This window comes from Microcebus murinus, chromosome 3 (assembly GCF_040939455.1).
Source record: "Microcebus murinus isolate Inina chromosome 3, M.murinus_Inina_mat1.0, whole genome shotgun sequence".
NCBI classification, from domain to species: domain Eukaryota; kingdom Metazoa; phylum Chordata; class Mammalia; order Primates; family Cheirogaleidae; genus Microcebus; species Microcebus murinus.
This window is the reverse complement of record NC_134106.1, coordinates 60,984,088-61,007,729: the sequence shown is the minus strand read 5'-3', so window position 1 is coordinate 61,007,729 and position 23,642 is coordinate 60,984,088. Positions and strand designations below refer to the sequence as shown.

Sequence of the window (23,642 nt, the reverse complement as noted above, 5' to 3'; positions counted from 1 at the left end):
AACTTTTATGGTTTCTTATTAGAACACACATTTCTTATAAAAATATTAAAGCAGAAAATTATAAAAATTCATAATCTATAATTTTAGGATAATTAACCTTATTTTTTCCAGTCTCATATATATATATATACACACACACACACACAAATATTACGTTCCAGTCATCTGTATACACGTTTATACATGTATTAGATGTGTATATATTTGGGATTATAATATGTTATATAGCTTTATATCTTGATTTTTCTTGTAACATATAATGAAATTTATCCTTTGGCTTCCGAGATACTGCTTTTGACTGTAATTTCTCTTCACATATGGGCATGCTTGTTAGGACTGATATGAACTCAGTCTTTTTATAAAAATGTAAGAAACACTGATAAACATTTAACTGAACATTAATAAAGCTCTCATTTTCTTCTCTCATGAAGGTCTGTTTGGTAGTTAGTTTGTATTGTTTATTTGCCCAGCTGCTGGAAACATGGGCTAATGTAAGTAGGGAGTGGTCAAAAATACAGAGAAATCATCATCTTTAGCATTTTCTCCATTATAAAAAACTGATAAACTTGACCTTATTTTTTTCTCTCTTTGTACTAAAAGGAGTGAACTATCATCCCTCTCCCCCCACCAGAACACAACCAGATATCAAGAAAAAGACTTGGGGAATGAGAGGGGAGAGAAAACAACAGAAAAAAAGCATAGAGGTAAACACAGCAAGAACAGGAGGGAAGGGGGGAGGGAAGGAGTAATCAGAAGAAGAATGGAGACACAGTGGGAACAAGAGAATGGGGGGGGGTAGGGGCATGCAGAGCTCAAGTGCACATGTGTGGGTAGGCAGAGGCAGAGAGAACAGAAGCAGTGTGCAAAGACACAGCATTAAGTGAGAAGAGAGCATGGACTGCAGACACCGAGGGGGAGACTGGACAGAGCAGAGAAAGGCACAGAAAGAGCAAGTCAAATAAAGAGATGGTGTCATCATAGGCCTGAAGGAGGAGCAGGCAGCTGCAGTTATTCCCTTATATTGACTCTTAAATTCCCAAATGTACAATGAGGTAAAAAATGTGTTGGGTAAACAAGTTCAGGAAAAAAAGCATTAAAGTATCTAAGGAAATCTGGGTTAAAGACAGTTCAAAGAAGAAAAAATATTAATGGTCAAAAACACACAAAAGAAAATAAAGAGACCGGGCACAGTGGCTCACACCTGTAATTCCTGTACTTTCAGTGGCCAAGGCAGTTACATGGCTTGAGGCCAAAGGTTAGAGATCACCCAGGGCAATAAAGTGAGTCCTCATTTCTACAACAAATAGAAAAATCATTTAGGCATGGTGGTGCTTGCCTGTAGTTTCAGCTACCCAGGAGGCTAAGGCAGGAGGACTGCTTGATCCCTAAGGAGTATGAGGATGCAGTGAGCTATGATGATGCCACTACACTCTAGCCTAGGCAACAGAGTGCAATCCTGTCTCCAATAAGACTCAATAAATCAGTGGGTGTCATTAAAGAAAGGTGAATCAGAACAGGTATCATATTTCTGGCCTATTAGATTGACAAATATGCATAAGAATGTTACTGGCAAATACTGACCAAAGTGAGCAAATAACTAATTTGACCTTTCAGGAGGGCAAGTTAGCTACATGGACTAAACATTTTTAATACGCATATTTGCTAATTCAGAAATTTTATGTTTAGAAATGTATCTCAAGGAAATAGAAAAATTCATAAAGATATAGTAAGACTACTCATCAAAGTATAGATAATGATACAGAAAAATTTTAAATAAATTAAGTGTCTGTCAGGGAACTAATTAGATAAACAGCATATTTATACAGTGGAATCCATAAAGCAATTAAAATGACTACGTACACCTGTACTTGACATAGAAAGATATCTACATTAGGTAAAGAGTTTCAAAATAAACAAAAAATAGGAATAATGCATCAAATCAAATGAAATAATTCCATTTTAAAAAATAAAACAAGTTATGTGAATCATAAAATATAAACCTGGAAGATTATATATGACAATGTTAATCATGACTATTTCATGACAGTGAGAATTATGGGTGAATTTTTGGGTCTTTATGTTTTCTATATTGTCTGAACTCTTTACACTTTGCTGTCTTTTTACCTTTACACTCAATAAAAGAAAAAAGTTTTTGTTGTCAAAAATATTTGGTATTTTTAATTTTTTTTTTTTTTTTTTTTGAGACAGAGTCTTACACTTTGTTGCCGGGCTAGAGTGAGTGCTATGCGTCAGCCTAGCTCACAGCAACCTCAAACTCCTGGGCTCAAGTGATCTTCCTGCCTCAGCCTTCCGAGTAGCTGGGACTATAGGCACGAGCCACCGCACCCGGCTAATTTTTTGTTTCTATTTTAGTTGACTGGCTAATTATTTTCTATTTTTGGTAGAGATGGGGTCTCGCTCTTGCTCAGGCTGGTCTTGAACTCCTGACCTCAAGAAATCCTCTTGCCTCGGCCTCCCAGAGTGCTAGGATTACAGGTGTGAGCCACTGTGCCCGGCCAAAAATATTTGGTAATAAAGAGAAAGATGTCAGTAGAAGCATCAACAGAAGCTCTTCCAACATGAGTCCTCCTTCATCTGTGATGAGGATGAAGTGGAGTATCGTTCCAGTTGGGAGGAAGGAGCCCACAAAAAGAGGAAACGGAATACATAGGAAATAGAGAAACACTGAGAAAACAGATAAATAGATTTTATAAAATAAACAGGCTTAATGAACCCTCTCTTCCATAACTGAAAGATACAAACAAAAAGTAAAAGGAATATTCACAATCCGACCGCTCAACTCATATTATAAACTTGCAGAAATGCTGTCTAGGGAAACAGCTGGGTCCAAATTTGAGGAGCTATCATAAAATTCTTCCTCTACAAAGGATCATCAGATGGTGAAGGGCGAGTCAATTAAATACCCCACTGGTAATCCTATTTTTGATAGAAAAGGGGAATCAGGCAATAAGTGGTGCAGGAGAGACAAACTTCTCAATTGGAGACATGCTCCCCTATTTAAAAAAAGAAAATGAAGATTAACCAAATATCCCTTTATGGCCTAAAAGAAATCAGAAAAATGTCTGGGGAATAATCTCTTACATCTAAATATCTTAAATGCATTATACCACCACCACCCTAAAGAAGTACAATAACAAAACCTCAACAGCATGTCCTACAGAACTAGATATTTTCCTTACCCCACAATTATTAAGGCAGAAACTAGTTTATCAGTTTTAAAATAATGGCAGAAAAAAGTATCACCTAATGAGGTTGTCCAGAGTCTTAGAATCACGTAGTCCCTCCTCCCTGGCTTTTCCCCAAGCTCTGAGGGGCAAAATAAATATAAACCATACACAATTAGCTCTCAAGTTCATGCCTAGGTAGGGAATTCAAACAATATCTTAAAAACATGTAATAAGATAGTCAATGAAAATTCAACCACATTACCTGTGGGAAAATAAATGTTTTCCACAGAACTGTTCAGAGATAGGTAATTTGAAACAAAAGAGAATGCTATTCCACAGCATGAAAGTGAAAGAAAGGAAGAAAGAAAAAAAGGAAAGAGGAAAAATTTACTTTGCAAGAAAGTTTGTCCATTATAGTCAATAAATAATTTGTATTCTCACTTTAGAGAAAATAAAGCTGCCAAGTCATGAAAAGATATGGAGGAACTTTAGATGCATATTGATAAGTGAAAGAAGCCAGTCTGAAAAGGCTACATACTATTTGATTCCCAGTATATGACAATATAGAAAAGGCAAAACTATAGAGATAGTAGACAAAGAGACAGTGGTTGCCAGAGGTTTGGAGGAAGGATGAATAGGTGGAGCACAAATTTTTAGTTCAGGGTAATCATTCTACATGATACTGTAATGATGAAAATATGACTTTATGAATTTGTTAAAAGCTATAGTACAACACAAAGAGTGAAGCCTAATGTAAACTATTAACTTTAGTTAATAATAACAAATCAACATTGGTTCATCAATTGTAATAAACATACTACACTACTGCAAGATGTTAGTAACAGGGGAAACTGTGTGAGGGAAGAGGGGGTAGAAAGGGATGTATGGGAAATCTGTACTTTCTCTTCTGTTTCTCTAAACCTAAAATGGCTCTAAAAATAAAGTCTATTAATTAAAAAAAAAGAACATGGACCTAATGAAATAGATCCAAGATAAGCTAAAAGACAATAAAGGAAGATCAAAAGGCAGTTGATAAAATTATTAATAACACAATTTATCAAATAATTAATGAATATCTACTATGTGTCAGAGAAACAAGGACAGGCACTAAGGAAAACTGAGGAGAAAATAAACACCATTATGTCACTGCAGAACTATTTTATGTAATAGAAAACAAAAATCTGATCAAAAGTGTAGAAAATGGAGATGGTGGAGTAGATTATAGATTGAAAGAATCCGGAAGTGTAGAGAAAAAGATGGAGAAAATGAAAACAATTAGAATAATAGCAAAGGAAGATATACAATAGAGATCTAATATATGGATAAGATGCATTGCCCCCTCACCCCCTCATTCCTGAGAAACAAAACCATTCAAAAGGAATGGAAAAAAATATTCTAGGATATAATTAAAGAAAAATTTTGCTGAAATGAAAGTAAATCTGAATATACAAGGTATACAGAGTCAGTATCAGAAAAAAATTAAAACTTCAAAATATATAAAGCAAAATCTGACAGAAATAAAGGGGAGAAATAGATAATTCAACATTAATAGCAAGAGACTTTAATATCAAACTTCCAAAATGGATAGAACTAGATAGAAGATCAATGAGGAAATAGAAGATTTCAAGTAACCAGACCTAACACAAATAACACTCCAACCAATAACAGCAGAACGAATATACATTCTCCAGGAGAGACCATATGCTAGCCCATAAAAGATACAATACATTTAAAGGTACTGAAATCAAAGAAAGTATGTTCTCTGACCACAATAAAACTAGAAATCAGTAACAGAAGGAAATCTGGGAAATTTACAAATATGTGGAAATTAAACAACATAGCCTTAATCAACCAATGGTGAAAGAAGAAATCATAGAGAAAATTAGAAAATACTTTGAGGTGAATGAAAATAAAAACAAAACCCAAATTTATGAAAGGCAGTGAAGGCAGAGCTTAGGAGACAATTTATATTAATATTTGTAAATGTTTATATTAAAGGAGAAAGATCTCAAATCATTTCTACCTTAAGTAACTAGAAAAAAAAAAAGGCAAACCAAACCTAAAGCAACTAGAATGAAGAAAGTGATAAAGATTAGAATATAAATAAATGAAATAGAGACAACTAGAAGGAAGAAAGTGATAAAGATTAGAATATAAATAAATGAAATAGAGACAATTCAATGGAGGAAAGAATAGTATTTGCAACAAATGGTGCTAGGTCAACTGGATATTCACATGCAAAAATTAGTTGAAAAATTACCATAGTCCTAAATGTAAGAGCTAAAATTATAAAACTCTTTGAAGAAAATAAAGGAGTAAATTTTTGTGATTTGGGTTAGGCAATAATTTTAGATATGATATGAAAAGTTCAAGTGATAAAAATAGACTTCATTGAAGTTAAAAACTATGAACTAAAAATGATACCATCAAGAAAGTGAAAAACAGGCCGGGCGCTGTGGCTCACGCCTGTAATCCTAGCTCTTGGGAGGCCGAGGCGGGCGGATTGCTCAAGGTCAGGAGTTCAAAACCAGCCTGAGCAAGAGCGAGACCCCGTCTCTACTATAAATAGAAAGAAATTAATTGGCCAACTGATATATATATAAAAAATTAGCCGGGCATGGTGGCGCATGCCTGTAGTCCCAGCTACCCGGGAGGCTGAGGCAGAAGGATCACTGGAGCCCAGGAGTTTGAGGTTGCTGTGAGCTAGGCTGACTCCACGGCACTCACTCTAGCCTAGGCAACAAAGCGAGACTCTGTCTCAAAAAAAAAAAAAAAAAAAAAAAAGAAAGTGAAAAACAACCCAAAGAATGGAAGAACATATTTGCAAATAACATACCTAATAAGGGATTTGAATTCAGGATATATAGAGAACTTATAATAACAAGATAACAAATAATCAAATTAAAAAAAAAAGGATCTGAATAGAAATTTCTCCAAAGAAGATATACAAATGACCAACAGGAATACAAAAAGGTGCTCAGCATTATTCATTAGAGAAAGGGAAATCAAAATCACAATGAGATATCACTTCATACCCATTAGGATGGTTATAATCAAAAGACAGAAAATAATAACTATTGACTAGGATGTGGAAAAACTGGAACCCTAATACGATCCTGGTAAAAATGTAAAATGGTGCAGCCACTTGGACAACAGTTTAGCAGTTACTCAAAGGTTACACAGAGAGTTACCATATAAGCCACCAATTCCACTCCTAGGTATATGAAAAAATATGTCCACACAAAAACTTAGATTCTGTTTATAGCAGCATGATTCATAAAAGTAAGTAGAAACAACCACATGTCCATAAATTAGTAAATATATCAATAAAATGTACATCCACATAATGGATTTTATTTAGCATAACAATGAAGTATGGATATATGCAACTTTGAAATTATTACGTTAAATGAAAGAAGCTGGACACAAAAGGGTACATATTGTATGATTTCATTTATATGAAATGTCTTGAACAGGCAAATCCATAGAGAAAGTAAGTAGATTAGTGGTTGCTGGGGTGGAGATGGATCATGGGTATAGCAACAAGAGGAATGGCAAGTGACTGCTAATGGGCATGGGGTTTCTTTCTGGGGAGACAAAAATGTTTGGGACTTAGTGGTGAAGGTTGTATAACTTCTTGAAAATACAAAAAACTGCTCAGTTATATACTTAAAAAGTGAATTGTAACGTATGTGAATTTTATCTCAATAAAAAAAATCAACAGTGATTGATCAACACTAAGACATACTCTAAAAAAGTAACTAGATTAAAATTTTAAAAAACTACAAGAATCCAGGAATAAAAAATTAGGACCCCAGAGGAGGAAAAAAAAATCAGGGTTGCTTTCAATACAGAAACATTAAACACTTGTACCCAAAAAACAGAGCAAAATTAAGAGTTTTGAATAAAAGACTGTCATCTAAAACTTTCATATCCAACCAAGTTGTTATTCTTGTACAAAGGTAATACAAAGAAAGTCTCAAATTTGCAAAAACTTTTAAAAAATGCTCACTCCTAAACATTTGTTTAACAATCTAGCCAACCAATAGAAATACTTAAATCAACCAACTCATAGTTATATGAAAAGACTCATGAATATTGACCCTATATTTAAACACATTAATGATGTAAAATAACTGGTGATCTTGCTCATAAAATAGAAGTAAAACGTTATAATTTTTTTTTTAAAGTGTCTCGCTCTGTTGCCTGGGCTAGAGTGCAGTGGCATTATCATAGCTCACAGCAACCTCAAACTCCTGGGCTCAAGGAATCCTCCTGCCTCAGCCTTCCAAGTAGCTGGGAACATAGGCACACGCCACTATGCCCAGCTAATTTTTAAATTTTTTGTAGAGATGGGGTTCCACTATGTCGCTCAGGCTGTTCTTGAACTCCTCGCCCCAAGAGATCCTCTAGCCTCGGCTTCCTAAAGTGCTAGGATTGTAAGAGTGAGCCACCGCGGCTGGCCAAAATGTTACAATTCTTGAATGTAAAGCTAGTTAATGTAGTAATAATACAACTATAATGAGCTGAGATACAATTCACAAAATATAACAATTATTGGTTAGTTGGGTGAAATTGTGTATGGTGGCAGGGTAGGTGGGAGAAGTGCAACCAGTTTCTTAATTTTTCAAATGACAGTCAATAGATACTGTTTCATATCTGAGAGTGACTGAGAAAGTGGTTTAAGTATATTAATTAATTGGATTACATGGCTGCTAAGTTATCAGAAAAACAACTGAAACATGTTATATAGCAATGAACAAAAAAGAATGGAAATAGTAAGAAATTATTAAAGATTATAAGAAATCCTAAATAACCAAAACAATTTCGAAAGGAAGAACAAAGTTGGAGGACTCGTACTTCCTGATTTCAAAACATATTACACAAAGGTACAATAATCAAAACAGTGTGATACTAGCATAAAGACAGACAAATAGACCAATGAAATACGATAAAGTGCCCAGAAAGAAACCCTCACAACGTATGTGGTCAAATGATTTTTTGCAAGGGTGCCAAAAAACTATTCAATAGAGAAAGGACAGTGTTTTTAACAAATGATACTTTAAAAACTGAATATCCACATGCAAAAGAATGAAGTTGGACCTTTATCTTATACCATATACAAAATTTAACTCAAACTAGATTAAAAATCTAAACCTAAGACCTAAAACTATAAAATTCCTAGAATAAAACATAGTGGGAAAGATTCATGACATTGAATTTGGCAATGATTTTTTGGATATGATACCAAAAGCACAGGCAACAAAAGCAAATATAGACAAACGGGACTATATCCGACTTAAAACCTTGTGTATTGGGACACAATGAACAGAGTGAAAAGACAACCTATGGAATGGGAGACAATGTTTGCAAACCATGTATCAGATAACGGGTTAATATCTAGAATATCTAAATAACTCTTACAACTCAACATTAATAAAAAAATTTTAAAACCTCATTAAAAAATGGGCAAAGGACTTAACAGACATTTTTCCAAATGGCCGAAAAGATGCTCAATATCACTATCATCAGAGAAATGCAAATGAAAACCACAATGGGATATCACTTCACATCCATGAAGATGGCTATTAAAATAATAAGTACTGGCAAGGATGTGGAGAAACTGCAACACTTATACACTGTTGGTGGCATTGTAAAATGGCACAATCGCTATGGAAAACAATTTTGAGGTTCCATAAAAAGTTAAAAATAGAACTATCATATGATCCAGTAATCCCTCTTTTGTGTATATATCCAGAAGAATTGAACATAGGGTCTTGAAAAGATACTTACATACCCATGTCATACCAGCACTATTCACAATAACTAAAAGGTAGAAACAACCCAAATACCCATCAATGGACAAATGGATAAACAACATGTGGTACATATACAATGGAATATTATTCAGACTTAAAAAAGATATGGTACAACATGAATCTTGAAGATTTTATGCTAAGTGAAATAAGTCAGTCACAAAAAGATAAGTATTGTATGGTTCCACTCATGAGGTTCTAAAGTAGTCAAATTCATAGAAAGTAGAATGGTAGTTACAAGGAGCTCAGGGGAGAGAAAAGGGGGAGTTCCTGTTAAATGGATATAGTTTCAGATTTGCAATATGAAAAAGTTCTGGAGATCTGTTTCACAACAATGTGAATATATTTAGCATTACTGATCTAGACACTTAGGAATGGTTAAGATGGTAAATTTTATGTGTTTTTTTTACAATAAAAAAATTCACCCCTTCCCCTGGTTTGAAATGGAATTTAGTTTAGCAAACATTTACTTAATAAATGTACCAGAACAGGAAAAAAATATATATATAAATCTTCAATTACCAAAAGACAAATAACCTTCAAATATGCTCTCTGAAGTCCTCAACAGACCAATGAAATCAATATTCAGAAAGAATTTATTAATAATGAGGATATTTTTTGTTTTCTTTGAGACAGGGTCTCGCTCTGTCACCCAGGCTAGAGTGCAGTGGCATGATCATAGCTCACTGCAACCTCCAACTCTTGGTCTCAAACAGTCCTCCTGGCTCAGCCTCCTAAGTAGCTACAAATATGCACCACCACACCCAGCTAATTTTTAAACAGTTTTTGTAGAGATAAGGTCTTGCTATCTTGCCCAGGCTGGTCTCAAACTCCTGGCCTCAAGTGATCCTACCACCTCAGCCTCTCAGAGTGCTGGGATTACAAGTGTGAGCCATCATGCCCAGCCCAATAAAGATGATTTAATAGACGTATTATGTTCTGAGAAATGTATTGTTAGGCAATTCCATCATGCAATGAGTACACTTCCACAAACCTGGATGGTAAAGCCTACTACTCACCTATGCTATGGTATGGCCTATGGCTAATAGGTTATAAACCTCTACAACATGTTACTGTACTAAGTACTGTAGGCAACTGTAACAGAATGGTAAGTTATTTGGGTATCTAAACATAGAAAGGGTACAGTAAAAACATAGTATTGTAATCTTATGGGACCACTGATGTAAGTAAATTTCCATTGACTGAAATATCATTATATGGCATATGACTATAATTGGAATATCATACTGTGTTTGGAAACTCTAGCTCTTTTATAACAACCATGGAATACTTTTTCATATTTTAAGCTACAAAGAAAACTTCTATGTATCCTTAAAACATAAATAGAGTATAGTCTCTAGTCACTTATTAAGTTATAATTACAATTGTAACTTTGAAAGTATTGAAAATAAATCCAACCTTATAGACATACAAAAAAATTCTCCCCTAAACTTCTCTTGGATGAAATAGGAAATCCGAAGACACAATTATAGAATATCTAGAAAGCATTACCAATAAAAATAGCACAGGTCAACATCTGTTGGATATATACACCTGGTTTCTACTCAGGGGATCTAGAGTTGGATAAAGTATTGCTCCCACCCTTGCAACCACAACAGAAGTATAAAAACTACAAATTCACAACTTTTCTTAAAGCCAAAAGAAAGTTACAGTCAGAATGCAACCCTGCTCCAATATCTTAAGAAGAGATTAATGCCTGCTGGGAGATATGAGACATGAGCACTACCTACCTAGAAGAGATATAACTGGACATCAGCAAGAAGGTTGGAGACTTGATTAAGTGGTTGAGGCCAAGTGTGTACTAGTGATAGTATCAGCCCTTGGGGGCTACAGAAACTGGAGGAGTCTGCACCTTATTGCAGGAAAACAATGGAAGAGTTTTAAGAAAGTGTTATGTTGTAGATGTGGCAAAGAGGAATAGATGATACAGAAGGAGGCACAAAGCTCTACCTGGGAGTGACATCAGCAAAAATGGTGGGGCAGAGACCTTCAGGGGGGACCAGCACCTTCCCTAGAAACATCAAAAAATCTGGCAAAGAATCACCAATCAACCTTATCAAAATTTTGTAACATTTAACTTAGCCTTGCACTACCCTCTTTCCAAGCATCATGGTCTTGAAGATGGCAGCCTGTGCTCCCGATGTAGGTAACTAACTGCTCCCAAAGAAAGCACAAAGTACCTCGTTCCCAAGGAATAGTGTTTGTTTGATCTGAGTATTCCCTGAGGACTGACATAAGGGGCCTGCCTTTGTCTCACCTAACCTGTAACTCTCAGAATGGAGAAGTAGCTTTATAAAGGATGGATGTTCCTTGAAAACAATGAAAAACCAAATAAACAAGGTACTACTGCCTGTGGCAAAAAAATAACAGTTGAGGCAAACAATAGACCCATTGAAAGCAGGAGAGAAAAATACTGATAATCTTTGGGGCACAAAGGCTTTGAAAATTTTCTGCAAATGGAACAGAAACTAGAAAGTATAGGTAGACAGCAAGATGCATGTTCAGAGAAGACCATAAGCTTTCACCACTGGCTGATTTTATGGCTCAGTGCAAGCAAGAAGCAAGGCTAATGCAGTTGTAACTGGCCTGACTAGGCATTGAAGGACTGCCTCAACAAAGACAATCTGCAAGGACCTGGGAAACTTATTTCAAATATGTTTAAAGACCTAAAGGAAACCGTGGACAAAGAACTAAAGGAAACCAGGAGAATAATGTCTCACCAAATAGAATATCCATAAAGAGAAATAAAAAGCAATCAAATGGAAATTATAAAGCTGGAAGGTACAATAGCTGAAATGAAAAATTAGAACAGTTCAATAGCAGATTTGATCATAAAGATGAAAGATCAGTGAACTTGAAGATAGGTGCAATGAAATTATCTAGTTTGAGGGACAGAAAGAAAACAGAATGAAGGAAAAATTAAGAAACTTGTAGGACACCATCATGCTTACCAACATATGCATACTGGGAATCCCAGAAGAGGAGAGAAAGAAAAGGGTAGAAAGAATGTTTAAAGAAATAATGGTTGGACACTCTCCCAAATTTGATACAAGACATGAATCTAAATATCCCTAAGAAGCTCAACGAACTCTCAGAAGGATAAACTCTAAGAGATTCACACCAAAACACATTATAATCAAAATGTCAAAAGCCAAAGATAAAGAGAGAATCTTGAAAGCAGTAAAAAAGAGCAAAGAAACTATACTCAGTAAGATAAACTGTTGATTTCTCATCAGAAACCAAGGAGGCCAATAGCAGTGGGATGACATATTTAAAGTGATAAAAGATAAAAACTGTAATATAAGAAATCTATCTCCAGTAAAACTTTAATAATAAAAGAGAAATGAAGACATTCCCAGAGAAACAAGAGCAGAGGGAATTTTTTTTTTTTTACCAGAACTGCCCCCTAAGAAATGGTAAAAGGAGTCTTACAAGCTAAAATGAAAGGACACTAGACAATAATTTGAAGCTATATGAAGAAATAAAGAACACTGGTATAGGCAATTACATAGGTAAAAATAAAAGCCAGTGATACTGTATTTCTGGTTTAAATTAAAAGACAAGTGTATAAAATAATAATTATAAATTCTATGTTAGTGGGTACAAAGTGAAAATGTAATCTGTGACTCTAACAATATAAAAAAGGAGGGATGGAGACATATACCTGTGAAGGTGTTGTGCACTGTTGAAGCTGGGAGAGCAATGGAGATGTACAGCAGCAGTTTTTGTATACTATTGAAGCTAAGTTGGCATTATTTCATATTAGGTTGCTATATGTTTAAGATGTGAATTTAATCTCCAAGGTAACCACTAAGAAAATAACTAAAAAATATAAAGAAAAGGAAATGAGAAGGGAATCAATATGGTACATTACCAAAAAAAAAAAAAAACCAAAAACAAAAAACAAAAAAACCAATTAAATACAAAAGGTGGTAGAATTTAGAAACAAAAAAAGATGTAAGACATAAAGAAAATAAATAGCAACATAGGAAAATTCTTTGTTATGAGTAATTACTTTAAATGTAAATGATTATACTCTCTAATTAAAAGGCAGAGATGGCAGAATGGATTACAAAAAATGATTATCTATATTATATCTAAAAGAGACTCACTTTAGATCCAAAGAGACCAAGAGCTTGAAAGTAAAAAGATAACAGAAGATATTCCATGCAAACAGTAATCAGAAGAAAGCTGGGGTACCTATCCTAACAACAGACAAAATAAAAGTTAAAAAGAGACAAGTTAACAAGAGACAAAGAAGGGGATTTTAGACTAATATAAATGGTAAATCCATGAAGAGGATACCACAATTATGAACATATACAAACCTGACAATAAAGCCCTAATATATGAAGCAAAAAACAATGGATTTGAATGAAGAAATGGATTTGAATGAACATCTCCATTGCTCTCCCAGCTTCAACAGTGCACAACACCTTCACAGGTATATGTCTCTATCCCTCCTTTTTTATATTGTTAGAGTCACAGATTACATTTTCACTTTGTACCCACTAACATAGAATTTATAATTATTATTTTATACACTTGTCTTTTAATTTAAACCAGAAATACAGTATCACTGGCTTTTATTTTTACCTATGTAATTGCCTATACCAGTGTTCTTTATTTCTTCATATAGCTTCAACAGCTGGAGACGTCAATATTTCACTTTCAATATGGGTAGAAAAACTAGACAAAAGACCAATAAGGAAATAAAGGACTTGAACAACACTATAAACCAACTAGACCTAAGACATATACAGAACACTCCAACCAGAAACAGCTGAATGCATGTTCTTCTGAAGTGCACATAGAAATACTCCAGGAGTGACCATAAAAGAAGGCACAATAAATTTAAAAGAATTGAAATAATAGAAAGTACATTCTCTGATCACAATAGGATGAAATCAGAAATCAGTAACAGAAGGAAATTTGGGGAATTCACAAATAAGTAGAAACTAAACTACATAGTCTTAAACATCCAACAGTAAAAAAAGAAATCACAAGGAAAATTACCAAATACTTTGAATGAACAGGAAAAGAAAACATATCAAAACTTATGGGATGCAGTGTAGGCAGAGCTGAGATTAAAAATTAAAAATCTCCAGGCCAGTCTCGGTGGCTCACGTCTGTAATCCTAGCACTCTGGAAGGCCAAGGCGGGTGGATTGCTCGAGGTCAGGAGTTTGAAACCAGCCTGAGCAAGAGTGAGACCCTGTCTCTACTATAAATAGAAAGAAATTCATTGGCCAACTAATATATATAGAAAAAAATTAGCCGGGCATGGTGGCGCATGCCTGTAGTCCCAGATACTTGGGAGGCTGAGGCAGCAGGATTGCTTGAACCCAGGAGTTTGAGGTTCCTGTGAGCTAGGCTGACGCCACGGCACTCACTCTAGCCTGGGCAACAAAGCGAGACTCTGTCTCTAAATAAATAAATAAAAATTATATCTCCATAAGCAGTGCTGAGAGATACATTTATAGCTATTAATACCTACCTTAAAAAAGGATAATCTTGAATCAATAACCTAACTTTAAACCATAAGAAATTAGAAAAAGAAGACCAAATAAACCCAAAGCAAGCAAAATAATAATAATAATAATAATGAAGACTCAGTGGGGATAAATGGAGAGTAGAAAAACAAAAAAGATGGACAAACTCCTAGAAACACAAACTATAAAAACTCAAAAATAGAAAATCCGAATAGACTTATAAGAGATTAAATCAGCAATAAAAAAAATTCCCCCAAAGAAAAACACATGACCAGATGGCTTCATTGGTGAATTCTATCAAACATTTAAAGAAATTGATATCAACCATTAACATCAATCCTTCCCGAACTCATCATCAAAAAACAAAAGAGGAAAAACTTTCTAACACATTCCATGAGGCCCATATTACCCTGATAACAAAGGCAAGCAAAGATACCAACATTACAAGAAAACTACAGACCCATATCCCTTGTGAATATAGATGAGAAAGTCCTCTTCAAAATTCTAATAAACTGAATCCACCAGCATATGAATAAAATTAGATATCATGATCAACTGTAATTTATTCCAGGAATACAAGGATGGTTCAATATGATTACGAATAAATGTATACTATATTAATAAAGAGGAAAAAAATTAGACGATCACCTCAGTAGATATCAAAGCATTTGGCAAAAAACAAAACCTTTTCATAATAAAAAACATTCATCAAAATAGAAAAAGGGGGCTTCCTCAATATAATAAAAGTCATATATGAAAAATCCACCGCTAACATTATTCTCAATGGAATATTATTCAATTATAAAAAGCAATGAAGTACTGATACATGCTATGACATAGATGAACCTTTAAAATATTATGCAAAAGTGAGAGAAGCCTGATACCTAGGTCATATATTATATAATTCCATTTATATGAAATAACCAGAATAGAAAAATGCACAGAGACAGAGAAGATTATGGGTTGCTGGGGATAGTGGCAAGGGGGAATAGAGAGTCATTACTTAATGGATACGGGTTTCCACTGAGGTGATGAAAAATTTCTGGAATTAGACAATGGTGGTGGTTGTAAAACTGAATGTACTCAATGCCACTGAATTCCAAATGGTCAAAACTGTAAATCTTACGTTACATGTATTTTACCAAATACACACAAACTTTCTACTTGTCTCCTTTCCTTATCTCCCCTGTGGAACAACTCTGTGGCATTCCCAATTCTTCATTTACTCGAAAGAAATCATATTATTTACATATGTAATCACTGTCATTTAATATCTACCAAAAGTTCAATTATGAGAAATAATATCTATGATAAACTGAACATCTTGTGCTTCCTTTTCTCTAGACCAGTGGTCTCCAATTTTTTTGATCATGTAATCCTACTAAAAAAATATTTTTGAGCACAAATTGCCAAAATAGATATTTATTTATAAATTATATCACTACTATACTCATATATACAAAAATATAAACTTTAAAAGGTTGAAAAAATGAATATAAATTCTAAAATTTTTCTTTTCATACGCCAATGAACCATTTTGAAAGCATGTTTCTTTAGAGAGTACTTCTCTACTTAGTCTAAATCTTACTCTTGGGTTAAAGTAATGGTTTGCATTTGTTGACCCCTTGAGATCTGTCTTACTAATCCCCTAAACTAAGGAATGTGATAATGGCCTTATAGGTGTTACAGAATTTATTGTAAGGATGTTGTCGACTCTGTTACATTGTGGTGCCTTCTTTATGAAGACAGGTGAGAGAAATTTCCCTTAGGTCTTTGCACCAGAAATATCTGTAATGTTTTAGAAAATATAGCTTGCTTTTATATACATACTGATGTAATTGATCATGAAATTCTAGCAACACTAAGTGCTAGAAAAACACAAGGCCAAATTTGTAGCTCATTTCTAGCGACCACATCCACAGGTATATTTATGTCCCTTCTGCCTTCAACTTGTCTTTCCAACACTTACAATTCTTCATTTATTTATTTTTTAAAAATCATGTTGTAGCTCACTCCAGCTTCAATTTTTCTATCATCCCAATTCAGTGACTTTTAAAAAAATCATTTTGCATTATTTATGTGTGTGTATATTTAAAAGCACCTCAAATATATTTCTTGAAAGACAGGGAAGAATGAATAAAAAACAAAAAACCCCAAATAAACAAAAACCAGGCAATGTTGTTCAGAATAGAGGTCATTCTAAACTCGAAGCTCCCCCACATCAGGGTTATACTTTGCAGATTCTGAAGCATCTAGCAGCAAAGCCCTTCGTTCAAGAGGTAATTTATAAATGAGTGTTGATGAAAAGAATGACAACTCACAATAGCACTGTACTACACTTTCTCACTCTTTTCCAGTTGATAAGGAATGTTATAGTGAGGAAAGGGCAAATGGCTTTTTTTTTCACCTATGTGCAAAGGTTAACTAAAAAGTCCATGAAAAAGGCAGTCACATTGCCAGATGCAATTTGTAGCCATGTACCTGGATGTGTCTCCTGGTGTGCTCAGAAGTCATTAGAGGATGGCCTGTATTCAATGCTTTAATGTTGTGCTTGCTCCGCCTCTCAAGGTATCTCCTCTGTTGATTGGTGACACTGCTATATAATTTAATTCGCCTGGGTGATAAACATACTCTGTCATGGCCAAAAGCTTGGATTAATCGGGCGGTGTCAATGGTAGAAATAGAGCTACTCCTTTCATGCAAAGCTACCTCTCCATCTGTTTGGGTTAATACATCTGATTCCACAGAAGTGGTGGAAAGGATGTTGGTAGGAGTATCTGTGAGCAGCTCACTCTCCTCCGAGGGCCTAGAATCTGATGAAGTGTTGCTTATATAATTAAAATTTGGCTGTTTTCTCAGAATGTACTTATCAAATTTAATCTGTTCAATTTTAATCTGATTGGATCTCCCAGCTTGATGAGTGGAAAGCACCTTATTTTTTTTAAGATCTCCTGTGTTTTTACGGCTTTTCTCTAAGCTTTTATACCGCTTCTTTTTCAGAAGCTTGTGTCTCTGCTGTTGTCTACTACTCCACTCTTTAGCACCTCGTTCCCCTCTGCTATCATCCTGTGTACTTTCTGAGGCCTGGAGAGAATATGTGATGGGATTTTGAAGAATTTTAGCCAAACGATCAAGTCGCTCCACCAAGGATAATTCTTTCTTGTCACTCAACTCAGATGGTTTTTGTTGCCTCTGTCGCTCCTTATACTTGTTCCAGAGTTCATTTAAACACACAGTGTGCGGAGTTTTTAGCTCTGGGGTGACCTCATGATCCTTTTTTGGATCACTGATTTGTCTGTTATGTTGTGGATGATCTTTACCCTGACTTTTAGGAGTATGCACTACTTCTTTGTTTGCCAAGTTCACATTGATGCTGAGGCTCTTTATTCTGGCATGATCCGTTTTAGTCTTGTCCGCATTTTCAAAAGAGGGAAGACGAGCGTGTTCTCTATGTTTGCCCGGATGATGCTGAAAGAAATCTTTCCAAGAATGCCTCACGAAAACACTCCTTCCCAAAGATTCTTGGCCATCTTGATCACTGGGTGGGTGCACTGGATGATGAATGTAAAACTTGGCTGACCTGAAGACAGAATGAGTAGTATTTTCAAATTCTGAACGACATTCGGCCTCTGAAAAGAAAAAAAAGAGATTTTGAAAGAACTTAAAAATGTTGGCATTCCCTTTAGAAATACTATTTACACTTAATTCTTTAGATATAGAACAAAGACTAAAGGAATGAAGAGTTTATATGAAGTGTAAGAAAATTCACTGCCTGCACAAAAGATTCATGCCTTGTTCCTAGCAGCCAGACCGGGTAGGAAAAGTAAGTAACTAAGTAAGACTAGTAAGTAAAACTTTAAGAGATTCTGGGTCAAAAGACCTGGATTCTGGGCTCCACTCTGCCACTGACCTGCTATGTGACCTCAAGGAAGGTACTTTAGTTCTTCAGAACTAAGAGCAGCTGTTATCTGTATTTATCACCTGCTATCTGTGGGGGTGTTAACATATGTGCTCTATATCTGTTGTTTTTTTTTTAATTTAATCCTGCTAATAAAACTGAGAGATAGGTATTGGTAACCCCATTTTCACCTAAGAAGCCTGAGACTTCATTTTCATCACACTTAGATAAATTTTTTAAAAAATCTTTTTACATGTTTTAGAGGCTTTTAAAATTCCTTTTCTAAGGCTGGGCGTGGGTGGCTCACATCTGTAATCCTAGCACTCTGTGGAGGCTGAGGCCAGAGGATTGCTTGAAGTCAAGAGTTCAAGACCAGCCTGAGCAAGAGTGAGACCCTATCTCTACTAAAAATAGAAAAATTAGCTGGTTGTGGTGGCGCACACCTGTAGTCCTAGCTACTTGGGAGGCTGGGACAGGAGGATTACTTGAGCTCAGGAGCTGGAGGTTGCTGTGACCTAGGCTGACACCACAGCACTCTAGCCCAGGCAACAGAGCAAGACTCTGTCTATAAAATGACAAATAAAATAAAATAACATAAAATTCCTTTTATATAAACTACCTTCATTTTTTTCCAAAAATTTTTATTGTAGTAAAATACATATAATATAAAATTTACCACTTTCCATCTTCACTTTTTGACAACCATTACTCTATATCAAGAGGCATTTTTATATATGATAATATCTTACAATTTTCTGATTTGAATGTGTCCTTCTAAAATTTAGGCTGAAACTTAATCCTCAATACAACAGTATTAAGAGGTGGGGCCTTTAAGAAGTGATTAGGTCATGAGGGCTCTGCCTTTGTGAATGGGATTAGTGCCTCTGTACATGGTCTTGAAGGAGCCTGTTTGGCTCTTTTCCAGCTTTCACCATGTGAGGACACAGCAACAAAGCATCATCTTGGAAGTAGAGACTGAGCTCTCACCAGACACTGAATCTGTTGGCACCTTGATCTTGGATTTCCCAGCCTCCAGAACTGTGAGAAATAAATTTCCATTATTTATAAATTACCCAGTCTGTGGTATTTTGTCCTAGCAGCAGGAAAGGGCTAAGACACAATCACAAACCCTAATTATAAATTCTAATATGGGAGCAATACACACCATGGCATGGGCAGAAACAAAGACATACACATGTAACTACGGGGTCCTTTTCACCCATACTATAGATCACTTGCAACCAGAATTTTCATCAAATACTCTAGGAATCCCTCTGGATTTTCCCAGTGTTCAGTGGGATACATGGGATCTGCTTTCATATCTGAAGTGTAAAAAGACTGTACACTTTTAGAGTTATCTAGCAATATTTAAAAATTGGGACATTTCACTTAGTTTCTACAGGTTCTTGAGATTGTAGCTACTGCATTAAAAAAATACATAAAAATAAATATATAATTATAGTTTAAGGGTTATGAAGGAGAAAACCAAGGTGATATAAGAATAATTTAAATGAGAAATGGTAATTAGAGAAGGCTTCTCTAAGGGGGCTAAAATATGAAGTAAAAATGAAAGCTAAACAAACCAACAAAACCTATTAGGTGAAGAACATTCTGGGCTGAGGGATAATCATATGTGGTTGTCCTGAGGCAACTGCTACCTATGCCTATCCACCTGCTCCTACAACCATTTTGGATACAGAGGCAGGACCACCCTTCCTTCTTTTAAAGGAAAGTCAGTCCACTGGTGCTCTGGAGGCCAACTCAGCTTCCTTTCAAGACCTCAGTTCTTTTCTCTTTCATATCTGCCTTACATCCTCTAATAGATCATTTCCAAAAGCTTGAAAGCATTATTAAGTATATCATATCTTTAAAAACCCTCACATCTTCCTCCAGACACCAGTCCATTTCTCTACTCTTCATAGCAAAGCTTCCAAAATGGAAAATATATATTTTTTCCTGTTCTTTACCTCTTTTCCTACCCCAATTCACTCTTCAAATTACTTCAGAGTACAGCCATACTATTGGACTAAAACTGCTCTTGCTAATATGATCAATGACCTCCAGTATGGCCAATTACAGGGGATGTTCTCATTCTATATTCTCTTTCTAGGTGATCTCATCTCTTCCTGTGGCTCTTAGTACCATCTTCATGCTGTTAACTATTCTCAAACTTACATTTCAAGGTATGATTTCTCTGTTGAGCTCCAGATTCATATATTCAACTATACATTTGATATATCTACTTGGCCACAGTCACCTCAAATTTTAAATGCCCCTAATTGAACTCTGTTCTAGCCTCCTCTAGAACTGTACCTCTCTCAATCTTTTACAACTCTATAAATGGCACATCACCCTATTGCCTAAACCACAATCTGGGAGTTGTTCTTGATACTTCCAACTGCCTTGTCTTCCTGTTCCTGCCATTAATCCCTGACCAAACCTGTGGAATTCTATTTCCTCTCACAATACTGCATGTCTCTAATAGGCCTCCTGTCCCTTCTTGCCCTTTTCCCAATCATTCTTCAAACAATGGTCAAAGTAATCTTTTAAAAATATAAACTGGACCTGTCATCTTTTATTTAGCAACTTTCAATGGCTTTTTGTTGCATTTAGAACAAAAAGCCCAAATGTCTTAACAAGGCACAAAAGTACTATATAACTTCCCTTCCTCGTTGCATACCACTCTCCTTGACAACATACTTCAACCCTTTAACTGGGGAAAGCATGCTAGCCTCTCCCCACTTCATCAAATAGCATGAGCAAAGGCCTGTGAGTGGGAAAGAACTAAGTAAATAAAGGAAGGGTATAATTATTCAGTGTGTGTGGCTTATACAAATTATAAAGTAGAAGAAAATACAGTAGGAAGGGTTACTTTGGGCCAAGTTCTACAGAGCTGGAACATCAGGTCAAGCACTTTAGATTTTTTTCTTAAAAGAAATGAAGACCCAGTATACCATTTTAAACAGGGAAATAACATAATTATGGCTGTAATTCAGAAAGAATACCTTGGCAACAGGATAAAAGAAGCAAAACTTTGAAGGGCTATTTAGAATATACTCTAAACAAATAAAACAGTAAGGAAATAGATAATGTTACTTTAAAATATGTTTGTTTTAAAATATCAATATTTTCAATTAACACAGTCTCGATTTGGAACTGAAGTAAAATATATAGGAACTGGTAAAAAAATTATGAGCAAGCTAAATTTCTCAAATATAAAGGGCTCTACAGAGCATCAGGATTAGATAATAACCATTTCATGGGCACTTTGTTAATAGTAAACGTGAAACCAGTTGAGGTGGTTATTTACTTCTGATAATGACATTAGTTTTATACGCAGCATTTGCAAAATGCCTACAAAATATATCAAAGTACACTGAAAATACAATTTACTGTTTTGTAAAAATTAAACATGCAAAATATCCAAATAAGGTGAAAAATAAAGGTCTCCCTGCTATCAGTGCACCTCTTCTTGTCCCACTTTCCAGTGATAACTACTATTAAACAAGGTTTCTTCTGTCTATTTAGATAAATTCCTGCCAAGTAGTACAAAAATATTTGTTTGAAATGAAAGTTTTAAGCATATACAAACATTTTATATAAACTGATTTGATGTACCATAATTTAAGTAGGTATTTGGTTTTTTCCCAATTGCTTCCTGAGCACACTGCAGTGAACATCCTATTTTGTGTGTGTGTGTGTGTAATTTTATTTTTATGGGTATAGCTTATCTCTATAATTCCTGTAAGTGTAAATGCTGGGTGAAAAGGGAAAATTCATTTCAATATTAGTTAGATATTGCCAAATTGCCCCGCACCTTCACAAAATGTTACAACAAATTTGTACTTCTAACAACAGTCTTACGAGAGTGCATGAATGTTTCCCCATGTACTCAACCATACTAAGGATCACCAAATCTTTTCTTCTGTGCTATCGTGATAGGCAAAACAAAATCTGTGGTTTTAGCATATTTCTTTAATTATTAAGAACATTAAGTATTACGTCAGGTCTTTTAATGGCCATTTGTATTTCTTTTACTGTAAACGTGCAATTCATGTCCATTGACTGTTTTTCTATGAAGGCTGTCTTTGATTTGTAAAAAGTTCTTTGCACAGTAAGAAAATTAGTCCCTTTTTTCAAGTTTCTCAATTTCTTAAAACTGTTTTCCCACTTTCCATTTATAAATTGGCTTTGCATTACAGTATTTTCTACCATGAAGAAACTTTAATATGTAGATAACTTTATCAAATCTTTGCCTGTATGACTCTTAGATTTTGTCAGATCTTGAAAGCCTTCCCCTATTCCACTTTATTAGAAAAGTCATAATAATCCCTGCCTTCATATAGGACCTTTATAATATGATCTCTTTTTTTATATGTAGACCTTTGAAATATGTGGATTTTGGTGACAGGAGTAAGTAAGATAGGGCTACAACTTAAATTCTCCCCAAACTCCAAATGGCTAACAAAGCATCTTGGCGTTATTTGTCAAATAATCTATTTTTTTCCAAACTGATCTGACATGGCAACTTTATCATAAATGTCCAATGTATGTAAGTATTCCCATTGATGTATAGCCTCTTGTCCTAGTAGCATCCTTTTAACTATTATCACTGTATAATTCATTTTAATACCTTATAAAATATAAAATGTGATTAATATAAAATATAAAATTATAAAATGTGATAAATATATGTTATATATTTTGGTCTTGTCCCCAGCTCTTGGCCAGGGCTCCTAAAGCCCTTGTAATTTCCTAAGTGATAAGAGTTATAGGAACATCTTTCATTATAATATTTTCTTTTTGTCTCTGGCTCCTGAGACAGTTCAGGAGTGATAATGATGAAATGAGAGTTTTATTCATAACAAGTACTTTCAACAGCACTTGAGTTTATGTAACGAGGAAAATTTTGGAAAGCCCCTAAGGATGGGGGTTGGTTGCCAAGGAAACTAATCATGTGATTAGAGGGTTGGAACTTCCATCCCCACCATCTCTGTGGAAGGGATAGGGGCTGCAGGTTGAGCTAATCACCAACAGCCAATGATTTCATCAACTATGTCTACATAATGAAGCCTCCACAAAAACCCTAACCAAATGGGTTCCAAGAGCTTCCAGGTTGGTGAACACAGGAGGTACTGGGAGGGTGGCAGGCCCAGTGAGGACATGGAAGCTCTACACCCCTTCCCCATACCTTGTCCATGTATCTCTTCATTTGGCTGTTCATGCTT

The 23,642-nt window shown here is 35.1% G+C and overlaps 1 protein-coding gene across 5 annotated transcripts in view; it reads right to left on the bottom strand.

The window, feature by feature from the left end:
• ALMS1 (ALMS1 centrosome and basal body associated protein) overlaps positions 1-23,642 on the bottom strand; it is a 192,754-nt gene that overhangs the window by 20,529 nt on the left and 148,583 nt on the right. For all 5 annotated transcript variants that reach the window (XM_076000887.1, XM_076000891.1, XM_076000888.1 and 2 more), the window contains one exon: positions 16,998-18,145. In XM_076000887.1, coding sequence (XP_075857002.1) covers positions 16,998-18,145 — 1,148 coding nt within the window. The remainder of the gene's footprint in view (positions 1-16,997; positions 18,146-23,642) is intronic.